At 32.4% G+C, this 20,598-nt stretch overlaps 1 protein-coding gene across 1 annotated transcript; it reads left to right on the forward strand.

Moving 5' to 3' along the window:
• The first annotated feature begins 2,259 nt into the window (after nucleotides 1-2,259).
• On the forward strand, nucleotides 2,260-11,895 carry LOC143595403 (putative lysophospholipase BODYGUARD 1). The gene is made up of 4 exons (XM_077074431.1): nucleotides 2,260-3,350; nucleotides 3,426-3,754; nucleotides 4,091-4,290; nucleotides 11,349-11,895. Exons 1-4 carry the CDS (start codon nucleotides 2,729-2,731, stop codon nucleotides 11,674-11,676), a joined length of 1,479 nt encoding a protein of 492 aa, XP_076930546.1. The 5' UTR covers nucleotides 2,260-2,728; the 3' UTR covers nucleotides 11,677-11,895.
• The last annotated feature ends 8,703 nt before the right edge of the window (nucleotides 11,896-20,598 follow it).

A 20,598-nucleotide genomic window follows, 5' to 3' on the forward strand; every position in this document is an offset into this window, starting at 1 on the left:
CCTTTAATTTGTTTTTAATATATTTGTTTGTCCTTTTAGTTAGTGTATTATAGGTTATTAATTTTTCAATATAACCAGGTAATTTACCTAAATGTATATAGTTTACCTAAAAAACTAAGGGTGACAATCTTGATCCAAACCATTTTAAATGGATCAACTTGGGTTGTTTTAAAAATCATATGGGTTGGTTTGGGTCATAGATTTTAATAAGATCGGTCAAAATGGGTCACTTGAAATTTCACCCTTATTTTCGGGTAAAAATGGGTTGACAATTTAAAGAGATGGGTCGATGTGGGTTAGTGTTTTCAGGAAAAAGAATGTTCAGGTTGAAACGGGTTTTGGATTGAAACGTGTTTGGTTTGGATTGGAAAGAGTTCGATTTTGGATTGAAGAGTTCGATTTAGGTTTTGGCTCGGATCAGGTTTCGAGCCAACACGAAATTTCGCACTGAACGGGTTGGGTTTTGGTTTCTTATGTCTCTTTTTAGACGATTTCAATTTTTTTTTTGTTTTTGTCGGTTTGTTCAGTTTCGTTTATGTTCGGTTTCATTTTTTTTCGTTTTAATTAATTTTTCCGGTTTCAATCAATTCGGTTCATATGTTTTTTGTTTCGTTTTCGGCTCATTTCTCGGTTTTCTTTTCGTTTTCTTTTTTTTTCCTGAACGAGCACAACGGAGGAAACATTTTAGTTTTCTTACTTTGTTCGTTTTTTATTTATATTTTGAGTTATAAGTTTTTTATTAAATTTTTTGAATTTTTTTCTGAGGAGTTTTCTGTTAAGATTAAAAACCCTCAGAAAAAAATTCAAAAAATTTAATAAAAAAAATCATAAAACAAAATATAAAACAAAAACGAAAAAAGTAAAAAATAAAATGTTTCCTCCGTTGTCCTCGTTAAAAAACAAAAAAAAACAGAACTCGACCCCGAAACCCGTTTTGACCTGTTCCGATCTTGACCCATTCTGACCCGAACCTGTTGACCCTGACCCGTTCTGACCCGAACCATAACAACCCTTTTTTTAATTAACCCGTTTCGACCCTGACCCGTTTCAACCTAACCCGTTCCGACCTATGACCCATTTTAACCCAACCCAACTCATTTGCCACCTCTACTAAAAACACATTTTTATTTAAATTTTGTTTACTTTCAAAAGTCTTCCACATCCAACTTTCACTCTTTATCTCTACCCTTTATCTCTACTACTTATAATACTTGTGTAATTGTATTTCTTTTTTTTTATACACTCAGACCAAAATATAGATGGTTAAATATCATATTTACTCTATAAATAATAATTAAGTTTTGAAATTGTTACGATTTCAGATATTTTACCTGGATAGTAGTTACGTATGTTTTTTTTTTATTTTTAAATAATTTGGCATTGTAAATTTTTTTTAAATGAAAAAATTAGTAAATATTGAGGGGAAAAAATTAATTGCGAAAAAAATTCTGAAAAATTGTGAAAAGTTACAATACAAATAATGTTTTTTTTGTAATGAAGTAATTAATAATTCTACTATTAAATATTTTAATATTATCTTACTATCTTTTTAAATTTTTTCTAAAAATTTTATGGTTTCCTATTAAAAAACCCGTAACTTAATAAAGGGTGATTTGTTTTTTCTTTTTCTTTTTTTTTATTGCAATTTTCTAGAATTTTTTTTTCAATTTTTTGCAATTTAAAATTACTTTTCTCAAGTTTTACTAATTTTTTAAAAATATTTTGCAATATCAAACTATTAAAAAATAAAAATTAAAAAATACATCTACATAACATACTATCTAGGTAAAATATTTAGGATTGGAAAACAAATGAAACTTTAGTGACTTGATTGGAACAAAATGTTTTATGAGTGATCTGATTAAAACAATTTTAAAACTTGGTTACTATTTTATAAAGTAACTCTTAGATGTAAGACTCTAAATATAATGACGCACTACAGAAAATCCAATGTCGTAGTGTTTTAGTTAATTGTTTTCTCTATATACGCATATTCACGATGGGAAAACTCCTAAAATAAACCTACTTTGAAAAGAAATTCTATTTTTGTCTTCAAATTTTAGAATTCCAGAAATCCCCTCCCCCCACTCATCTTTGACGATGCATTAGATTTTCTAACACATTGTCAAAAATAAGTTAGAGACAGACATTTTTAAAAATTTAAATTTTAGGGGAAAAAGTAAAATCTCATTTCAAAATAGGTCAATATGTAAATTCCTTTTAAAAATTCAAATATATGATAGAAAGAATTTTGATCTTATCTTTTATCAACTTTCATTTTCTTTCCATAACATATCTTTTGTTTTTAACTTTTACAACTTTTCAACAATGTCTACAAATCAAACCTCATAAATGTTTAACATCGACCCGTTGACCAATTCAACCCAATATTTTGTACACCAGACTCCTAACCGGTTTGTTAATACAGAGAGGAAAATTGTTTCTTGATCAAGTCAGTCACCCGGCGGTTCAACCACCACCAACATAATTTCTTCTGATTAAATCTCCATTTATCACATTTTCACACGCTTTCCTTAACCCAAAACTATTTCGTGCCACTTGGCTCACACACTTAAACATATTATATATATCTATGTATATATATTCTTAGTTTCACACACATATACCCAATATCACATAATATTATTACATTTTTTATATATTTAATAACCCATATTTCCTCTTTCGGTTTTGATTCTTTACTAGCTAGTTGTCTTTATATCACAAAATGTTCACTTCTTTTACAATACTCATAATACTCATTTATAAACTCATGTGGGTGGTGGTTATGGGAGAGATGTTTTCAATAATCTTTAATGTTGGTGTCATGAAGAAGACATCAAGATCGGTTCTCGGCTTCATCGGGAAGTTGATAAACGATTTATTAAGTTTTGTTGTGTTTTCTGTCCTAGATTTTCTTGATGTGTTGTTGTGTTATGTTTACAAGATTGTTGATTTCTTTGTGGAGAATGAATGGAAGTCATGTTATTGTTCGGCACCAAAACAAGCCGTTATTAATCGTGGTAACATTTTGGTGTCTGAAAATGGTGAGGCCAAGAAGATCGTTTGTCTTACTTCGTCTACAAAGTTACAGCTCGATGAAGTATCCGATACGCTTTACACACGGCCGTCTAGGGTGGTGGAAATGTCTAAAATTACGGTAAAACGTAGGAATGTTGCCGGTCAACGCACCGGTCAACCGTCGGTCATGGTGAAAATGCTACGAGAAAAGACCGGTGGCCACAAGTCGCACCCGGCCACACGGTGGTCGGATTGCGATTGTGACACGTGTAACGCGTGGTCGAGGTCCTGTAAAGATACTCTCTTTGTTCATATGGAAGGACGAAAAGGTAATTAGAAATATTATATTTATTTTTGGGTGTGTTAATTTTCGTATTAATGTTATGATGGGTTTTTGGCTGTAGATAATGTAAGTGAGAATGTGTTGTTTATTCATGGGTTTATATCATCATCAGCATTTTGGACGGAAACATTGTTCCCGAACTTCTCGAGATCGGTCAAATCAAAATATAGGTTATTCGCGGTCGATCTTTTAGGGTTTGGGAAAAGCCCGAAGCCACGTGAGTCGCTCTACACGATGAAAGAACATGTGGACATGATCGAAAGGTCGGTTCTTGAACCCTACAAGGTCGAGTCGTTTCATATCGTGGCTCATTCTCTAGGCTGCATTCTAGCACTTGCACTCGCGGTCAAATACCCTAAGTCAGTAAAGTCCTTGACTTTACTCGCACCGGTAATCCATTTTTTTACTTCTTCTTCACACACTGATACACATGCACGCCTTTTGTTAAGAGTTGGTAAAACGTACCCCTATATACTAAACCCAATCTTATCAGTTAAAGTAAATAGATGATTTGACTGTTTTAATACAGGAAACGGTTATAGTCATTAAAATACAATCTATATTGGAAAATACATTTAGTAAGAAAGAATGATATTAATAACTAGAAAAGTAAAAAAAAGCTAAAGGGGAACTTTAAAAAAGTAAAAAAAAAAAAAAAAAGGTTGGGATACGTTTAACACAATCTTTTTGTTATGTTAATGTTTTTTAAAATATACGTATATGCAGCCATATTTCCCGACACCGAAAGGGGAGGACGCGGCACAATATATGATGAGAAAGGTGGCGCCACGACAGGTGTGGCCATTGATAGCTTTCGGGGCGTCTATGGCTTGTTGGTACGAGCATGTTAGTCGGACAATTTGTTTGTTGATCTGCAAACACCATCGTACATGGGAATTTCTGACCAAACTCATCACTAGAGACAGGTAATTAAAATCTAAACTTTTTTTGTTCTTTATTATTAGTTCTCCCCAGTCAAGCCATATTTTAATGCACCGAATTTAGCTTTATTTCACTTGTAAACTCGTAGTACTTTTATTTTTTAATTAATGAGTTTAGAAAAAAAGATAAATATAAAATTTTGTAATAAATATGATAAACTGTCATCCATTATGTTACATTGCATATTAGTTTGGGTTTGACTATTCTAACCACACATGTTAAAAAGTATTTATTGGATATAAATTTATTTTAGTTGATATAACAATACTTTTTCTGTTCTACCAGTATTATTCAGGTTATAATTAATATTGTAAAAATAAATAAAAATAAAGGAAGAATGAATTTATGTGCATAAATTTTTTTTTGAAATTCTTCATGGTATCACAAAGATAATTTAGAAAAAAAAAGTAAAAATAGCATATTGTAATAAATATGATAAACCGTCCATTATATTACATTGCATATTAGTTTGGGTTTGACAAGAACCACATAAAAAGTATTTAATTTTTAGTTGTTAGTTGATATAATAATACTTTTTTTGTTCTATTATTCATGTATTGATTAATATTGAAAAAAAATAAAAATAAAGAAAGAATGAATTTATGTGCATATAATTTTTGTTTTGAAATTCTGCATGGTATCATAAAGACAATCTGAGACTATTAAATGAATTTATCATGATACGATTCATTGAAGTTGTATACGAAAATGAAAAGTAAACAAAATTGCAAAATTGTAAATTTTAATTGGTTATAATTTTTATATTTTTATTCAAATTCTTAATGGTATCATAAGAAAATCTAGACTATTAAATGCATTTGTTTTTTTTTTTAATTTTTGCTAGTAGTGTTGTGAATATAGTACTTCGGTTTCAAAAAAGGAAAATTGGATTGGATGACGTTGTTGTTTGACTAATTTTATTTTAATTGATGTGGTTGACTTTATTTATAGTCAACAAGAGTAAATGATAACTGCTTACTACAGCCAAATTAATTAGTGCCAAGCTAAATGTACCCAACTTATACTTGTGATATTGTTCTTACACTTTCAATTCATTTAACAATTTTATTTGACATATTACTTCTCTTTAATATTTTTTTAATTTTATAATACAAAATTTGTATAGCTTATTACGTAAATGCACTATTTACTTATCTATTTTTATTTATCAGCAAACATTAAGAATTTTAAAAAAAATGCAATCAATCTTCAAAAACTATTAAAAAAACACTCTCTAAACAATGAAAACAATTATAGAAAAAAAATATGTATTTTCAAATAAAAAATGTTTATTTAATTAAAAATATTTTTTTGTTATTTAAAAAAATGAAAAATTGTTTTAATTAAAAATATAGAAAATAGTAAAATATCTTCTTAAAAAGTGTGTTTGGAGACAATAATAATAAAAGATACCAAATGACAAAAAGAAATAAAAAAGGTTTCAATTGTATAAATATGAAACTTGAGAATGATGGTATGCTTAGTAAAAATGGAATGGAGGGAGATACATTTAGTACACCCATTAACTAATAACATTTTGTCATAATTTTGGCTTTTACCGAAATTGTAATTTTATAACAAATAAATCAGTAGATTTTGAGTAATATAAATAAAACTTTCACATTTACTCGACGATGTTTTTGTATTCATTTTATTATTTGTAGCTTTGATACCTTTACACTCTTGTAATTAAACGCATATAATTAAATGGAGTAATTTTCTCTATATTTGAAAAGTTAATGTTCTCAACTTATAATTTTTTTAATATATTTTAAAAGTAGTTATGAATGAAGTAAAGAGAAATGATAATGATAAATGTATAAAAAATATTATATAATTGAACGTAAAGAGAAAAAATATAGTGATATATAGTGGAATTTTAGATATGAATATAAGAGACTTAATGTGAATGCTCTTAGACACAATAGTATTGTGTTTATTATAAATTAAATAATTTCTTCAATTTTGAGTTAACGAGAGTAATTTGTTGTAATTAATGTTTAATTAACTTGAACTTTCTAGTTTAAACAAAAAGGAGAGGGAGAAAAGTAATCAAATATAAAAAAGTTATAGTATTGGTTTATTAAAGTCATTTCATTATTAACTATAAAAACATTTAAACTTTCTTATTATATAAGTCTTTTTTTAATTGGTTTCCATATACCTTAAGGAGGTGTTTGGCACAGAGAATGGAATTGTAGAGAAATGAAATTGCAGAGAAAGAGAATTGGTCCGGAGAATGAGAATTGACTGTTCTGTTTGGTAGTACAGAGATTTCAGTAGAGAAATATAGCTGAGAATCATTTCTCTTGTTTGGTACATAGGAAATAAACAGAGAATTATATCAACTTTATCATTAGCACAAGTATTTTTTTCATAACAAATATTTATTAAAAAATAAAAAACATATAAAAAGATGCATAAATTCCAACCAAAATATGCATTAATCAAACCAATTCACATACAAAACATAGTTTTTAAGCAAAAAACATCAACCATAGTTAAAACCAATTCACATACAAAACATACTTCAACCATACACAACTATCCCATTGAACCATCGGTATACAACTCGACCATCTCAATTTTCTCTTCTATTGTCAACGCAAGAAAAGAACGTCCTAGATCCACATCTTTACCAATCAAATGAGTTGCTTTGAACCGTTTTTTCGTAGTGATACCTGGTAAAGCTTTCAACTCATCACTAACCTTTTCATAGATTTCACGAGCCTCCATACCTTCTTTGCTAAGTTGTTCACCCACCATCTCCCCAAATCGAAGCAAAACTTCCTTGATATCTTTGCAAGACTCTCGATATATCTCATCTGCATCCGTGCTTCTACCTCTTTTGCGCTTGCTTGTTACACTTCCTGTTTGTCCTTCAGATATATCAACATTTGGAACGGCTTCATCAACAAAATCAAAGTCTTCAATATCAACAGGAGAGCTTTTTTGCGTCTCTTGAACAACATCTTCTTCTCCAAGGTCAACTGCTTTACTACCAGTAGCTCTATCCTTACCGAATATGGTACACAATTTGTCATAGAAAGGAAATGACTTGTCACGAAAATTCACAGCACCTTTGTGAGACTACAAGACAATTACAAATAAATTAGACTAAAATTTTAAAATCTAAAAAATATATTTTTTAGAATATACCTTCACGTATTCATTCCAAACACTATCATCGGCAATAATACAACATTTTTGTTCATCCCAACCAAACCCACTTGTATGCACCATATCATATACAATGCTAAAGTGTGTCTTCCATGTCTTCATCCTAGACTTTATATGTGGTTCTGCTTTGAGGCCAGAGTTAGGAAGACTTACATCTAGCAATTGTTGAACACCATTTGAATAACCTGGTTTGAATCCATTGTCAGCACCAGCATACTTTCCGGATGCATGTATCTCCATTAATGCATCAATTAGCTTTGCATCTTCATCATTTGTCCAGGTATGCTTGCTCCGAGTAACTCCTCTCACTATATTTGAATCTGCCATGTCTACGTACAAATGCATAATTATACAATTAAAAATCATAATTCATGTAACTACAAATACAAATATAACAAGAAACATTAATAAGAAACAAATAAAGTGCATAAATAAACATTAATAAGAAACATCCTTGGTTCTACAAATAAAAAATACATAATTGTCAAACATAATTAAGAAACATTGTTGGCACGCTGCGCACGCATCGCAGTCCAACTATTAAACATTTCATTAGCAAGAAGGTCTCTACGATCGGTCCATTCTTGTGAGGGCTCGATCATAGAAATAACATTGTCATGGTCATTTGCAGGTTGTGTGTGATTTACTGGGATTTCGTTATCAAGAGGGTCTTCACTCATTGTTGTTCGTATGAAATTGTGCAATAAACAACAAGCAATGATGATACGTGGCATGGACTCTATGGGATGATATGAGTTATCACGCAAAATAGCCCATCTATCTTTAATCATTCCGAAACATCTTTCTATAACATTCATGGCCGATGAATGTCTCATATTAAAGAACTCCTTAGCATTCGTAGGAGGACGAGACCAATCGTTAAGATGATAACGTTGACCTCGATATGGAGTTAAAAATCCTTCACCATTTGTATAACCGGCATCACAAAGGTAGTATGTTCCTACAATTAACCATAAACTCTATGTTAATTATCATACTTAAATCTATGTATATTCTTTGAAAATTGTCTATCACATACCCGGAGTTATTTTAAGACCATTGGGTCTACTGATTGCATCACGCAAAACTCTACTATCAGCTGCAGAACCCTCCCATCCCGCTAAGACATACGTAAATAAAAGGTCTCTCGTACATACTCCGAGTACGTTAGTACAAATCTGCCCTTTTCTTGTCCTATAAGGTTTTCTATCAATAGTAGGGACTTTAACTTTAATGTATGTTCCATCTAATGCTCCTAAGCAACCCTGAGTTAAAAGAAAACATTACTTACTAATTTATGTTAGCAAAAAATATCTTTAATAAAAAATGTGTTTGACTAACCTTAAACCATTTCCATCTTTCATCAGTTTCATTATCTGGCACTGGCACGGGTGACTTGTAGAGTTCTTTGTGTAATCGACATATAGCATTTAAGACTAACTTGAAATACAGTCTTACAGTTTCCCCGGACCGATGAAATCTGTTGACTAGTATCCTATTCTTTGCATTATGAGCAAGGGTATGTAAAAACATAGCAACTTGCTCATCGACTAGCATGTTTTTACTATTCTTTAGTCCCCCTCTAGTTTCTAGCATATCACAAAGTGTTGTAAATGCATGTATATTCATTCTTATGTTAACAACACTCGTAACATCACTTTCATAAACCATCCTCACCATGTTTTCACGCCTATTATGGTAACTCATTAAATATTTTGTACGTAAAGTCATTGACTCAATCGACCGACGCAAATGATAAGTACACAACATCCACCAACGAATCGTAACATAAATGACATAAAATGCACCTATGGCAACTATTCTTTGTCTGGAAGGTGATCTTGCCATCTACACATAAAAATATAAGAAAATTCAAGAAAAGCAAATAACTCCAAAATATAATCCAAATATTAGCAACAAAGTGATCATGAAAGCAAGAAAAATGATTACAGGCTACTTTATTCACTGACTTGCTGAATGTTGTTTAATTGCCAATGTTTACATCAATATATATGTTATTTTGGATTAAATTGAACATCCAAGTTTCCATGTGAGTTACAAGTCAATGTTATACAAGATCCCTAAGGTTTCCATGTGAGTTACAAGTCAATTTCTAGATAAAAATGGTGTAAAAAGTGATGATTTGTTGATATGTAGAAATCTGAGTTTTTTGGTCAGATTTGAGTTTGTAAATATAGATTTATTTATCAACAAAACAATTGAAATAAATTATGAAAATATTTTCACAGAAACTTCAACATCTCTAGGTGTTTATATATTTTTCTCAAATTTTTAAAGTATGCATAAGGTTTTCAACTAAAATGCTAATTATCAAAGGTGTCTAAAACTTACTGTTCAGAGTTTGTAAATGTCAAAATTTCTCAAAAATTGACTACTCAGGATTTGCATACAAGGCCAATTGGGAAATATTCTAGACACTTAAAATGTTCATTAGAAAGAGGAATGAAGTCTAAAACTTCAAAAACAAGAGAGTTATGCTCTTTAGTAGTGGACCTAAAATCTGTCAGTCAAAAACAGATTTGACCTTCGGTTTTATTTTTCACGTTTGGGTAATCAAAACTTCTCTAAAAATTACGAAACCAGTGGGGTTTGAAACTAGACTCTTTGAACTTAATGTTAGACTCAAGAAATGATCAATTTGCATCTGTTATGATCAAAATATTGTTTGAACAAAACAGCATTACAGATTTCATCAGCAACAGCATTCAAGCAACTCATGTAAACATTCAATTTATCGGTTCCAACATTCAACCTAGCATCTAAATATCATTCTAACATAAAATTCATGATTCAAACTCATCAATTTCATACCATATAATGTTCAATTACCAACCTAGACATCTAGGGCACCAAAGATTTCATCAAGAGTCGAATTAAACATAAACCATTGAAATCTAACATATATAAATCGATTACCAACAACATACAAACATCCCACGATAACAATCGACATCAGCAGCTGAGTTTAGATCGAGGTTTAGGTCTGGTCGAGCATAAGAAAGTCGAAAAAATGAAAGTTTCATACCTAGGATCGTTGGAATCGAAGCAAGGATCGCGAATACGAACTCGGTTCTTGGATTGGAGATTATTTGTGGGTGATTAGAGGCTGCAAGTCGATCGAACAGCAGGGAGAGGCGTGAGTTTGCTGCTGTAGATCGAACAGCAGGGAGAGGCGTGAGAGAGTGAGGCTGAGAAATGAAACCCTAGAAATCCAATTCTCCGCTTTTTTTAGAGAAACAAAATCAGAGAAATGGAAATGGTTTATTTCTATTTCTCACCTCTTTCTTTCTAAACAAACAAGAGAATTCTTTCCAATTCCATTTCTCACCTCTCAATTCCCTCTACCAAACACCCCCTAATAGAAAATAATTATAAAATCTGGCCACTCTTTTTTCTTTTCTTTTTCTTTTTCTTTTTCCATCTTTTTTCAATTGAATGTTAGTTTGGGTTAATTTCTAAAAAAGTAATGAAAAATAATCAAGTTTCATAGAACTTCATTTAAAGTCCCTTAGCTTTAATTATTATTATAGTAACAGACAATATTGAAACTTTAATAAAAATGTATATTGAATTTTTTCGCATGATTTAATACAGAGATAATCATATATTGTGTTTAATAAAATTATTTTTAACATACCATAACCACTAACCGATTTATAGGTAACATCTAAATAGAAATATATTAAGATGCTACAAATTAACAACCTTTTAATATTTATATTTAAGCCTATCATAACTCGTTTACATGTTCCTTTGTTATTGTGGAATCTTAAACTTATAATTGTTATAAGTTAAAGTGTTCAGTTAATTTATTTTTACATATTTAATGATTTTTACACAGGATCAGGACATATTTAGTTGATGGCTTCTGTTGTCACACACATAATGCTGCTTGGCACACCCTTCACAATGTTATTAGTGGCACTGCTGCGAAAATCGAAGGGTACTTAGACATGGTTCAAAAACGCCTAAATTGCAACGTGCATGTGTTTCATGGTCAAGACGATGAGCTCATTCCAGTGGAGTGTAGTGATAATGTTAAGACCAAAGTTCCTCGGGCAAACGTTAGGATCGTGGAGAACAAAGATCATATCACTATCGTTGTTGGACGCCAGAAAGACTTTGCAAGAGAACTTGAACAAATATGGAAGACCTCGAAAACCAATTAAACACTCAAGTTGGTGGCATTTCCCATAATCCCATAAATTATTCTGTCTCCATTATTTTTCTTCTTAGAAGAATAACTGATCATTTGATATTCCATCCATCAAGATAATGGATGAATATATACTAGTAGTATATATAATTTGGTTAGTTTTTTCTTATATGTTATCCAATGTATGGATATCTTATTTCTTATTTGGCTCTCCCATCAGTTTTTCATTTACAAACTCATATATATGTGTGTGTTGGGGGCATGGCCATCTTCAAAAAATGTTAATTTTTTTGGGTCGAAGACGGAAAAAAAATTATATCTTAAGTAAAAAAAGGTTTTCAGTTTGGTTTAAACAATTTAATTTTTAAGTGGATTTACTTGGTTATTATTTGGATTGTTTAAACAATTATGCCTTAGAGAGGAAGGGGCACCCATATGAGTAGGGTGTATGAGTTCCAAACCACATGACAACACCACCCCACACCATGTGGGTATGGTGCATGGCTTCATTTCATGGCAAAGGTTTGTCACACAGAATTAATTCATTGTTGACCATTTAAGAATTAAAATGAATTAATAAAGTTCTAGGGTACTTGTGGGTAAGTGTTGCTAGTAACTTTGTGGTTTGTGGATAATTAAGAGTAAAAATAAGGTGGCAGTACATGATTGATTAGCGCATGGGTAATACCCATGAGTGTCCATTCCCCTCTTATGATTTGCCACTAGACCAATGTAGTGGTTTGTCAATTATGATTTGCTCTTAATTGAGTTTAAACATTAAATATACATATTATTTTTTTATTAAAAATATAGAATTTATTGACTATATAATTAGGTTAACCTAGTCTAGCTAGTAGTATTTAGGGTCGATCCAATTTATTTAGGGCTAAGGCGGATAGTAAAATTAGAGTTGTATTTGTAATAAAAAGAGTTTTTTTTCCTCAGGATCTAAGTATCTAACACGTGAGAGTATAGTACTTTTAAAAGTTCACACATATTAAAACTGAAAGTTTCAACTTGAAATGAGTAGCTAGAAGAAAACCATTCAAGGTATATTGAATTTTTAAAATCTTCATCAAAACCCAAAAAATACATTAATTTAAATAATAAAATTTTGGGACGACCCCATGCCTCAACTTAGGGGCTGTTTTGTAGTGTTTATTAATGATTATATTAAAAGACTACATCTCTACCAGTACGAGATATACACACAAAATATTTAAAAGAAACCGTATGCACCGGATGGTTCTATTTATCTCATACATGCAAAATTTTTAAATTAGATTTCATATTTGATTTTCGTCATTGGATGATTTGAAGTATTTTGAAAAATTCTACAAATGTTAAATTGATTATTTGAATAGTAATTAACTTTTTTTTTTGAAAGGCCGAATAGTAATTAACTACTTTGTTACATGAATAAGATGAGACAGATTAATTATTGGTACCAATTATGTTGTCTTGTGTTTGATGGATTATAGTGTGTGCTTTAATGGGCACAACCATATGCATAGTGCTTCTTCAATACTTTCCTTAAATGTTTCTTTCTTCCATTAATGCTATTTCGTGCCACTTCCCGGATTTAGATCATCTTCGGGGCCAAATTGGGAATCATGTACGGCAAGATTTTCATTTCAATTATGATCCCATCTTGAATGTTCATCTAACAACCCACACTGCTGGTTTTTAAGGATTTTGAAGTTAAGGAATAACAATGAAAGTGTATAGTTGCTTGTGTTTTAACTGATTGTGTTTACAAAGATTGTGTTTACAAAAACTTATAAACATAGGTTTAAGAAAGCTCTTCCTAACTGAAAGCTTGAAAGGGTTTAGAAAAGCCTATATATGAAGAAAAGATTGAATAACTCCCCCCCCCCCCCCCCTTTTTCACACACATACAAGAAAAAGAAAAGTCATGTTGATAACGATATCTTCAAATGTCACTAAGTTATCTATGGATTTGTAAGTATAAGGGTGCGTTGTTGGTGGATACAAGATATTAGCGGCAAATCTAGAAGCAAAATTCACAGTTATCCAAAAGAATTTTTTTTATTTACTAAAAAAGGGTTTTGTTATATGAAAATGAAGGATCTTAAAGTTTTAGGTACGACATTTAATTGCACTTCGTCCAGAAAGTTGAGAGGTATCCCAAATGACTTAACACCCTGGGCCCCCACATAATCCGCCACCGTAAGATATCTTCAATGTACATTAAATTGACAATCATCGAATAATATCTTCTTCTTGAGTTACATGACTGCCTTTTCAATTATTTCATCACCTAAGTACAATTCAATTGCAACTGAAGCCATACATAGGAATTACATGAGAATAGTTTTAGGCTTTATGCATGGCCGGGCCCACCTCATTGTAAAATTTGGTTGTGCAATGTGCACCACTGGCCCACTGCATAAATGGTACTCCTTTCGTCTCTTTACAAGTGTCCTTGTTTGAAAAACACATCTAAGGTGGTGTTTGTTTTTCCTCAAAAGCACTTCTCCACCTCTTTTGTCTGCACTGAGAAGAGGACGTGCAGACATTGGGCTCTGCAGTGCGTTTGTTTTTCTGAAGACCTTTCATTAAAAAACATCTGCGCGTCCTCTTTTCCTAGAAGTGATGGACCATTAACTTCTAACCTTTTCTATCCTTCTTTCTTTTACATCAGACACATAAACCTCTAACCCTAGTCTCTTCTTCCCCCTCCAACCATCAACCTCTCTTCCTCCATAACCACCGCCACCGCACCTCCCGAACCACCGCCGCCGCGCCGGTCACGCCACCGCCGCTGCCCCAACCGTCCTCATGCCACCACCGCTCCTTCTCTCTCCATCTCCAACCCTAACTTCCGCCTCCGCCTCCACTCTTCCACCACTGCCGCCTCCACTCCTCCACCGCTGGCGCCTCAACTCCTCCACCGCCGCTCCCTCTCTCTCTCCCTCTCATTATGTTAGATGTGATCGTAACAGATTCTATTAAGATAAGTGAATTCGGTTAGCTGATTGACGGTACCAGTGGTTGGTTTGTTGAATTGAAGAAGATTGGACTGTTGATTAAGGGTATTATTGGAAGACCTGATGAAATCTGGCTTTATTATTGATTTATTTCCATTGCTTTGGTAATTAATCTGTGAAAAAGTTTTCATTGTATTGTTAATGATGATGATATAGGAGGAAGTAGATCAAGGAGTAATATTTTTTTAAAAAGTCTCCATGATTTGCTCATTGCCATCCATTAATGATAATAAATTTTAGTTTATTTTATGCAGACGTTAAAAAACAAACAGTCTTCTTCTTACAGACTGCAAATATTTGGTCCACCTCTTCTGTTGCAGATGCCTGCAGATATGGTCCGCAGACTGCAGATGTTTTACCTCTGAAAAAAACAAACAGCACCTAAGAAAGTTTGATTGATTGCACTTTTTTCTTAACAAATTACTATAATGTCCTTGATATATATAAAAAGACAAAATTTAAGAAAGTTGGAATGATTGCATTTTAAGGGTAAATTTGAAAATTAATTAATAAAGTTTGAAAGTGGACATTTGTAATGAGACAAACCAAAAAGGAAATGCGGACACTTTCAAATGCACGGAGGGAGTAATAAAATTAGCGACCATCAATGATCCAGTAGGAAAAAGTTTGCAACTGCTTATCTTCGATCGCAAACCACTTGCAGAACAAAGATTATTTGAAATTAAGTTATTAGAGCTGGTCGCAAATATTCTGCTTTTTGACACAATCACACAATATTATAACATAAACTAAACTAGTATTTTTTCCGTCCGGTGGACGGGAACATCAACGCAGGAATGTGACGACTACATTAATCCATATGCATAATTGTATTTTGACGTATAAACTGATATCAGTTGGGGTTGTTTCTTGTTTCCTATATAATGTGTGGTATACTGGTATGGGAATTAGTTGTATGCTTTTGTACTACCCAACGTTAGACATCATTAAATATGTATATTATATCAATGTACGTATGTCTAATTAAATCATTATAAATCTAAAAATAATAACAAACATCAAGTTTGGTTGTTAGGTTTTTAAAATGACTAACACTAACGTCATTATGTTAAGAAATAAATCAATTTTTTAACGTTGAGTTATTGCCATGCCAGGGGAGAGACAACTGGTGAATCAACTGGTTGTCGTGTTATATTACCAGCATTGTTTACCGGCGGTCCTAGATATATGATTCAACAATATCAGGACGCAATGGTTGTATGTTGCTCGGCTGGTCCTCCTAAAAGTTCAGCAATAACAAAATAAAAACACATTAGAAACTCAAATAACTCAAACATGTTTACCTCCGCATGTACCTCATAAAGCTTGCTTTTTGTTTAGTTCTACAAGTAGGAAAATATCAATCATTAAAGGATAACGTATAAGAAACTTAGAAACAAAAAACTGAATTAAAGTACCTCCTCATCATACAAGGATGTGTGATGATTTAACTCTTTATTCATGACGAAATGACTTAGCAACACAATTGAAAATGAACCTCATAACTACATTTATAAGCAAACAAAATCCAATTATATAGAGTGATATGCACTACAATTTAGCAACTGCAACACAACATCCCAACTTTATAGTAACTGCAATATATACATTAACTGCTATGAACGAAAATAAAAGTATGTAACTACCCACTACTACACTATTCCCTTCCAACACATTTGACCCACCACACAAAATAACTACCCAATACATACATAATGTTGACATGGGTAGTGGGAAGTTAACACTAAGTTAGTTACATGCACTTTTTTAGGTGGTAGAATTTAGTTTAATTATACTAATAGTTGAGTGTGAATAACTATGTCTAGTAATGGGTGACTACCCATATAAATGGGTTAGTGGGGTGATTACATGAAATGAAAAGTAACCGCTTTTAATCCATCCTTAACAAACGACCCATATTTAATCTTAAATCTTATCGGACGGTCAGAATTAAATCTCACTCCTCTGTAACCTATTATTATAATTTTAAGTTTCCAATGTCAGCCATTTTTCTCTAAATACAATAAAGTATATATAGATTTTTCACTACTTGGCAGCCTAACATCTATATATGCAAGTCCGATAATACTAAATATACTCTTCTGGCTATTTAAGAGAAAAAGGCAAATGGCAAGAACAAGCAAAACAATTTGATGTAGTTTGTTTGTTTGGTTTTTTGAGTGATTAACGAATAAAGTCTGGCTATCCGGGGTAATCCAAAAGAAAAGGATGACCTCATAATTTGATCTAGTAGGATTGAGGTTGCACATCACTTTTATGAGAACATGCCACCGTGCCACTAGACCAATAGGTCATGGGTGAACCAATGACGTTTCTAAAAGGATGTAACGAGAGGAATCAAAATTTTTCGTACATCGATTGGTTTTTTGATTGTCGAGAACCAAAAGAATTGTATTAGATCAGTCATAAAAAATCCTCATCTCTATAACCTAACCATATAACTTTAACTAAAATACATATTTATCTATAAAATGTATTCACTCTTTAAAAATTTTCACATTGATTTCCTTTTCTTTCTCAAATATATAATTATAATTTATTTGAATGCGTTTTCTGCTCACAACCATAACGAAATATAGGCTATGGGATGTAGTGAACCTTAAATATGGGGTTACTTTAGCTTTCTATATAATTTGTGGTACGAGTATGGGAACTTCGATATGTTCAGTGAAAATGAAATAAAACTCTTTAAAAATTTTCACATTTGATTTCCTTTTCTTTCTCAAATATATAATCATAATTTATTTGAATGCGTTTTCTGCTCACAACCGTAACGAAATATAGGCTATGGGATGTAGTGAACCTTAAATATGGGGTTACTTTAGCTTTCTATATAATTTGTGGTACGAGCATGGGAACTTCGATGTGTTCAGTGAAAATGAAATAAAACTCTTATATTTTTCTTAGGGTGTGGGGAGTGGTATCGAGTGATGGGTGGGTCTAAGTTGTATATTTTATCGTGTTAACTGTTTGGTTTTACTAAGTTTTTAGTGTGAACTGTGGTACTTCAAGCATGCTTTTGTATTTCAAAGCTTACTGGGATGTTTATGAGGGCTAATTATGAGCTTATCGTGTTAACTATTGTTGAACGCTAATGGTGCTTATTGGGGCTAATTATGAGCTTACATTGATGTTTTGGGATGATCAGGATTGACAAGCACCCGTTTCAAAGCTTAAACAAGTAAAAGAGGAAAAACCTTCCCTGTCACCAAGATCTGTCGTACTGCGCGATCGGTTAAAGATATGTCCCTCGCACTACGCTAGGGAGTCAAAAGAAAAAAACGATAGTTTTGTCCTTCGCGCTACGCGAAGGACTGAGTAAAATGCCATCGCGCTACCCGAAGGTGTTAAAAGACGGAAAATTTAACCTGGTTTTGATAGTCAATTTTCGGCTCATATCAACATACCTTTCATTCCAGAAGGAGGTGATTTTGCACCATCTTGGAGTCTCAGATCGTTAATCCTACCATTCTTTCATCCTTTCAACATACAATCGAGTCGTTCGTCATGCAGAGACAAGGCTAGACTATTTGTGACCACTTTAGGTGTATGGTTTGTAACACCCCGACTTTAAGTGGAATAACGTACAAATCACTCATTAGCTCGTAACACTATTAAAGCGACAATAATTATATTTATTTTATTTCATAACGTAAAAAGTACACAATTATTCATAAATAAAAAGAAAAACACTTCATCGAAACAATAAATAAGTTATTTATTCAAATAACCTAAGGTATACTAATGCTCTTCATCCTTAGCACACCATCGATTCAACCTGTAGCATGTTGAAAATAATATATTTGTCAACAATTAAGTTGGTGAGTTTTCATAAGTTTTTGCGTATACATACACACATATAAAAAGGCGCGATTCAACCTCATAATGCAATAAATATTCAAGCGTAAAGTAAAGGAAATCAATTAATGTCCTCATCTCGTTCCTTTAGCCGAGGCCGTGGTAACAAGGGAAATGAGAACCACCTTACGAAACAACTGAGGTCTTAATGTTAGAGGGCGCAGGTACGTCACTTCGGACCCTCCCACTATGTGTATGCGTTTGCGTAACTTCCACCATAAGAATAGTAAACACGTTGCAAGCAAGTTCACATATAATCATAAACAATATGCAAGAATAGTATTAACATGTACGATAATTGTGTATCGGTTTATAAATAAACACATAACTAACGGAATAAAACTAGTGACATGCTACACCCCAAAAATATTAAAAACGTTAAAACGGGGTTATGAAGAACTCACTTGGAATAAGAAATACGGTAACGAGGAGACGACAATGATTAAAGAAAACTAGTCGGTCCCGCGAGATGTTCCAACAAATTTTCTTATTTATTAAGGCGTAAGTGAAATAAAAAACTTAAACGAGTTAAGTAAACATGACACAAAGAAATGGGTTTATAACGGATTTGGGAATCGGTAAATTGGAAAATTTTAGTTAGTTTAAGTATTCGTAAAAGTCATTACTGTTATTATTTTTGTTATTATTATTATTATAGTAAATACACACACTTACACACACACACATATATATACACGCGGAAACATTTAACGAGAATTAAATGTCTAACCATGTTTGGTTCTTTAAACAAGTGTAAATTATATTAGTTTTTAATATAATTAAAGTTTAGTTAATAAAGTTTTATTAAAACAAATAAAATAAATAAATACAAAAAACAAATATACAAAACCGGACGAGGGGGTTCGAACCTGCTCCCGTGGCCGGGTTTAGGTTTAACATCAAGTGCATCTGCCACTAAGATAGATGTCAAGTTTGTTTATAAGCTGCAATTGAATAGTATCTCAACACGAACTTTAACCTCAAGAGAAATTCAATTGAGGGTCTTACACCCTCTGTCAATTAAGATTGACAGAGAAGTTTTGAAGAAGATGCAAAAACGACCTACAAACATGTTTCAGTTAACTGGAATAGTTAAGGATTGATCGATATATGAGAGTTAGGGTTTCAGCCATAAGACGAATTCAAACGAGGTCCAGAAATGTTTCTTGGTTGCAGTTAACTTAGAGCTCTGATTCAGAATACAAGAGTGGGTGTGAGGAACGAGTTAATTGCGTTGTGGTCATTTATTTATAGGTTTACAATATCAAAGTAATACACGACTCAAGTTAACGCGAATGTACGAAAATGGGTAAGGTTTGGCTGTCAATTTTCAATAATTACCGTAACTGAGATGTCGTGGAGGTTAACGGTCAATAAAAATCCCGGATATTATGGATGAATTGAATCAAAATTGGAAGGGGGGGGTACCGTCGGTGGTGACGGGGAGGAGAAGAAGGGGGGGGACTTTTTTACTTTGCAATAAAGTCCCTTGGTTTAGCTTGGTGATCAAAAGTTGCTAAAATGCACATATTTTATACGTTAAACGAGTAGTATAAGAGCCACGTAAAAATACAATAAAGATATAACCGTATATCATAGTTAATAACTCAACGTTTTTCATTAAATGAGAGGATTCGATTAAAAACAGGTAATAAAACGAATACAAACATTAACCCGAATTTGACGAATGTCACATTGGTTTGTGCTTAAACTTAAATCGTTTACAAACAAAAGTTAAATATGTTTTCGTTAAACAAATCATCATTCAAATTGCTTGACATCTTCTGTCCGCTTTAGTTAAACAATTAATGTACAATAAACTTGAATTGCACTTTCCATTGATTCTTTGTGGATTTGACACCATCTTGGCTCATACTAGTTATATATATTTAAGTCTTAAGAGTACTTGTTTTTTTAGAGCACTACATACACCTCATCGGGTTGGGCTGATAGAGGTCTCAGGGAACACCACCATGTTTCCCTTGGCTCTGAAAAAAACACTTCAGTTTGGGGTCACTACACCAATTCGAGAATAAAACGAAGAA

Source organism: Bidens hawaiensis, unplaced genomic scaffold (genome assembly GCF_021521415.1).
Source record: "Bidens hawaiensis isolate Kalapana, Puna unplaced genomic scaffold, B.hawaiensis_p1.1 tig00045016_1, whole genome shotgun sequence".
Lineage (NCBI taxonomy): Eukaryota > Viridiplantae > Streptophyta > Magnoliopsida > Asterales > Asteraceae > Bidens > Bidens hawaiensis.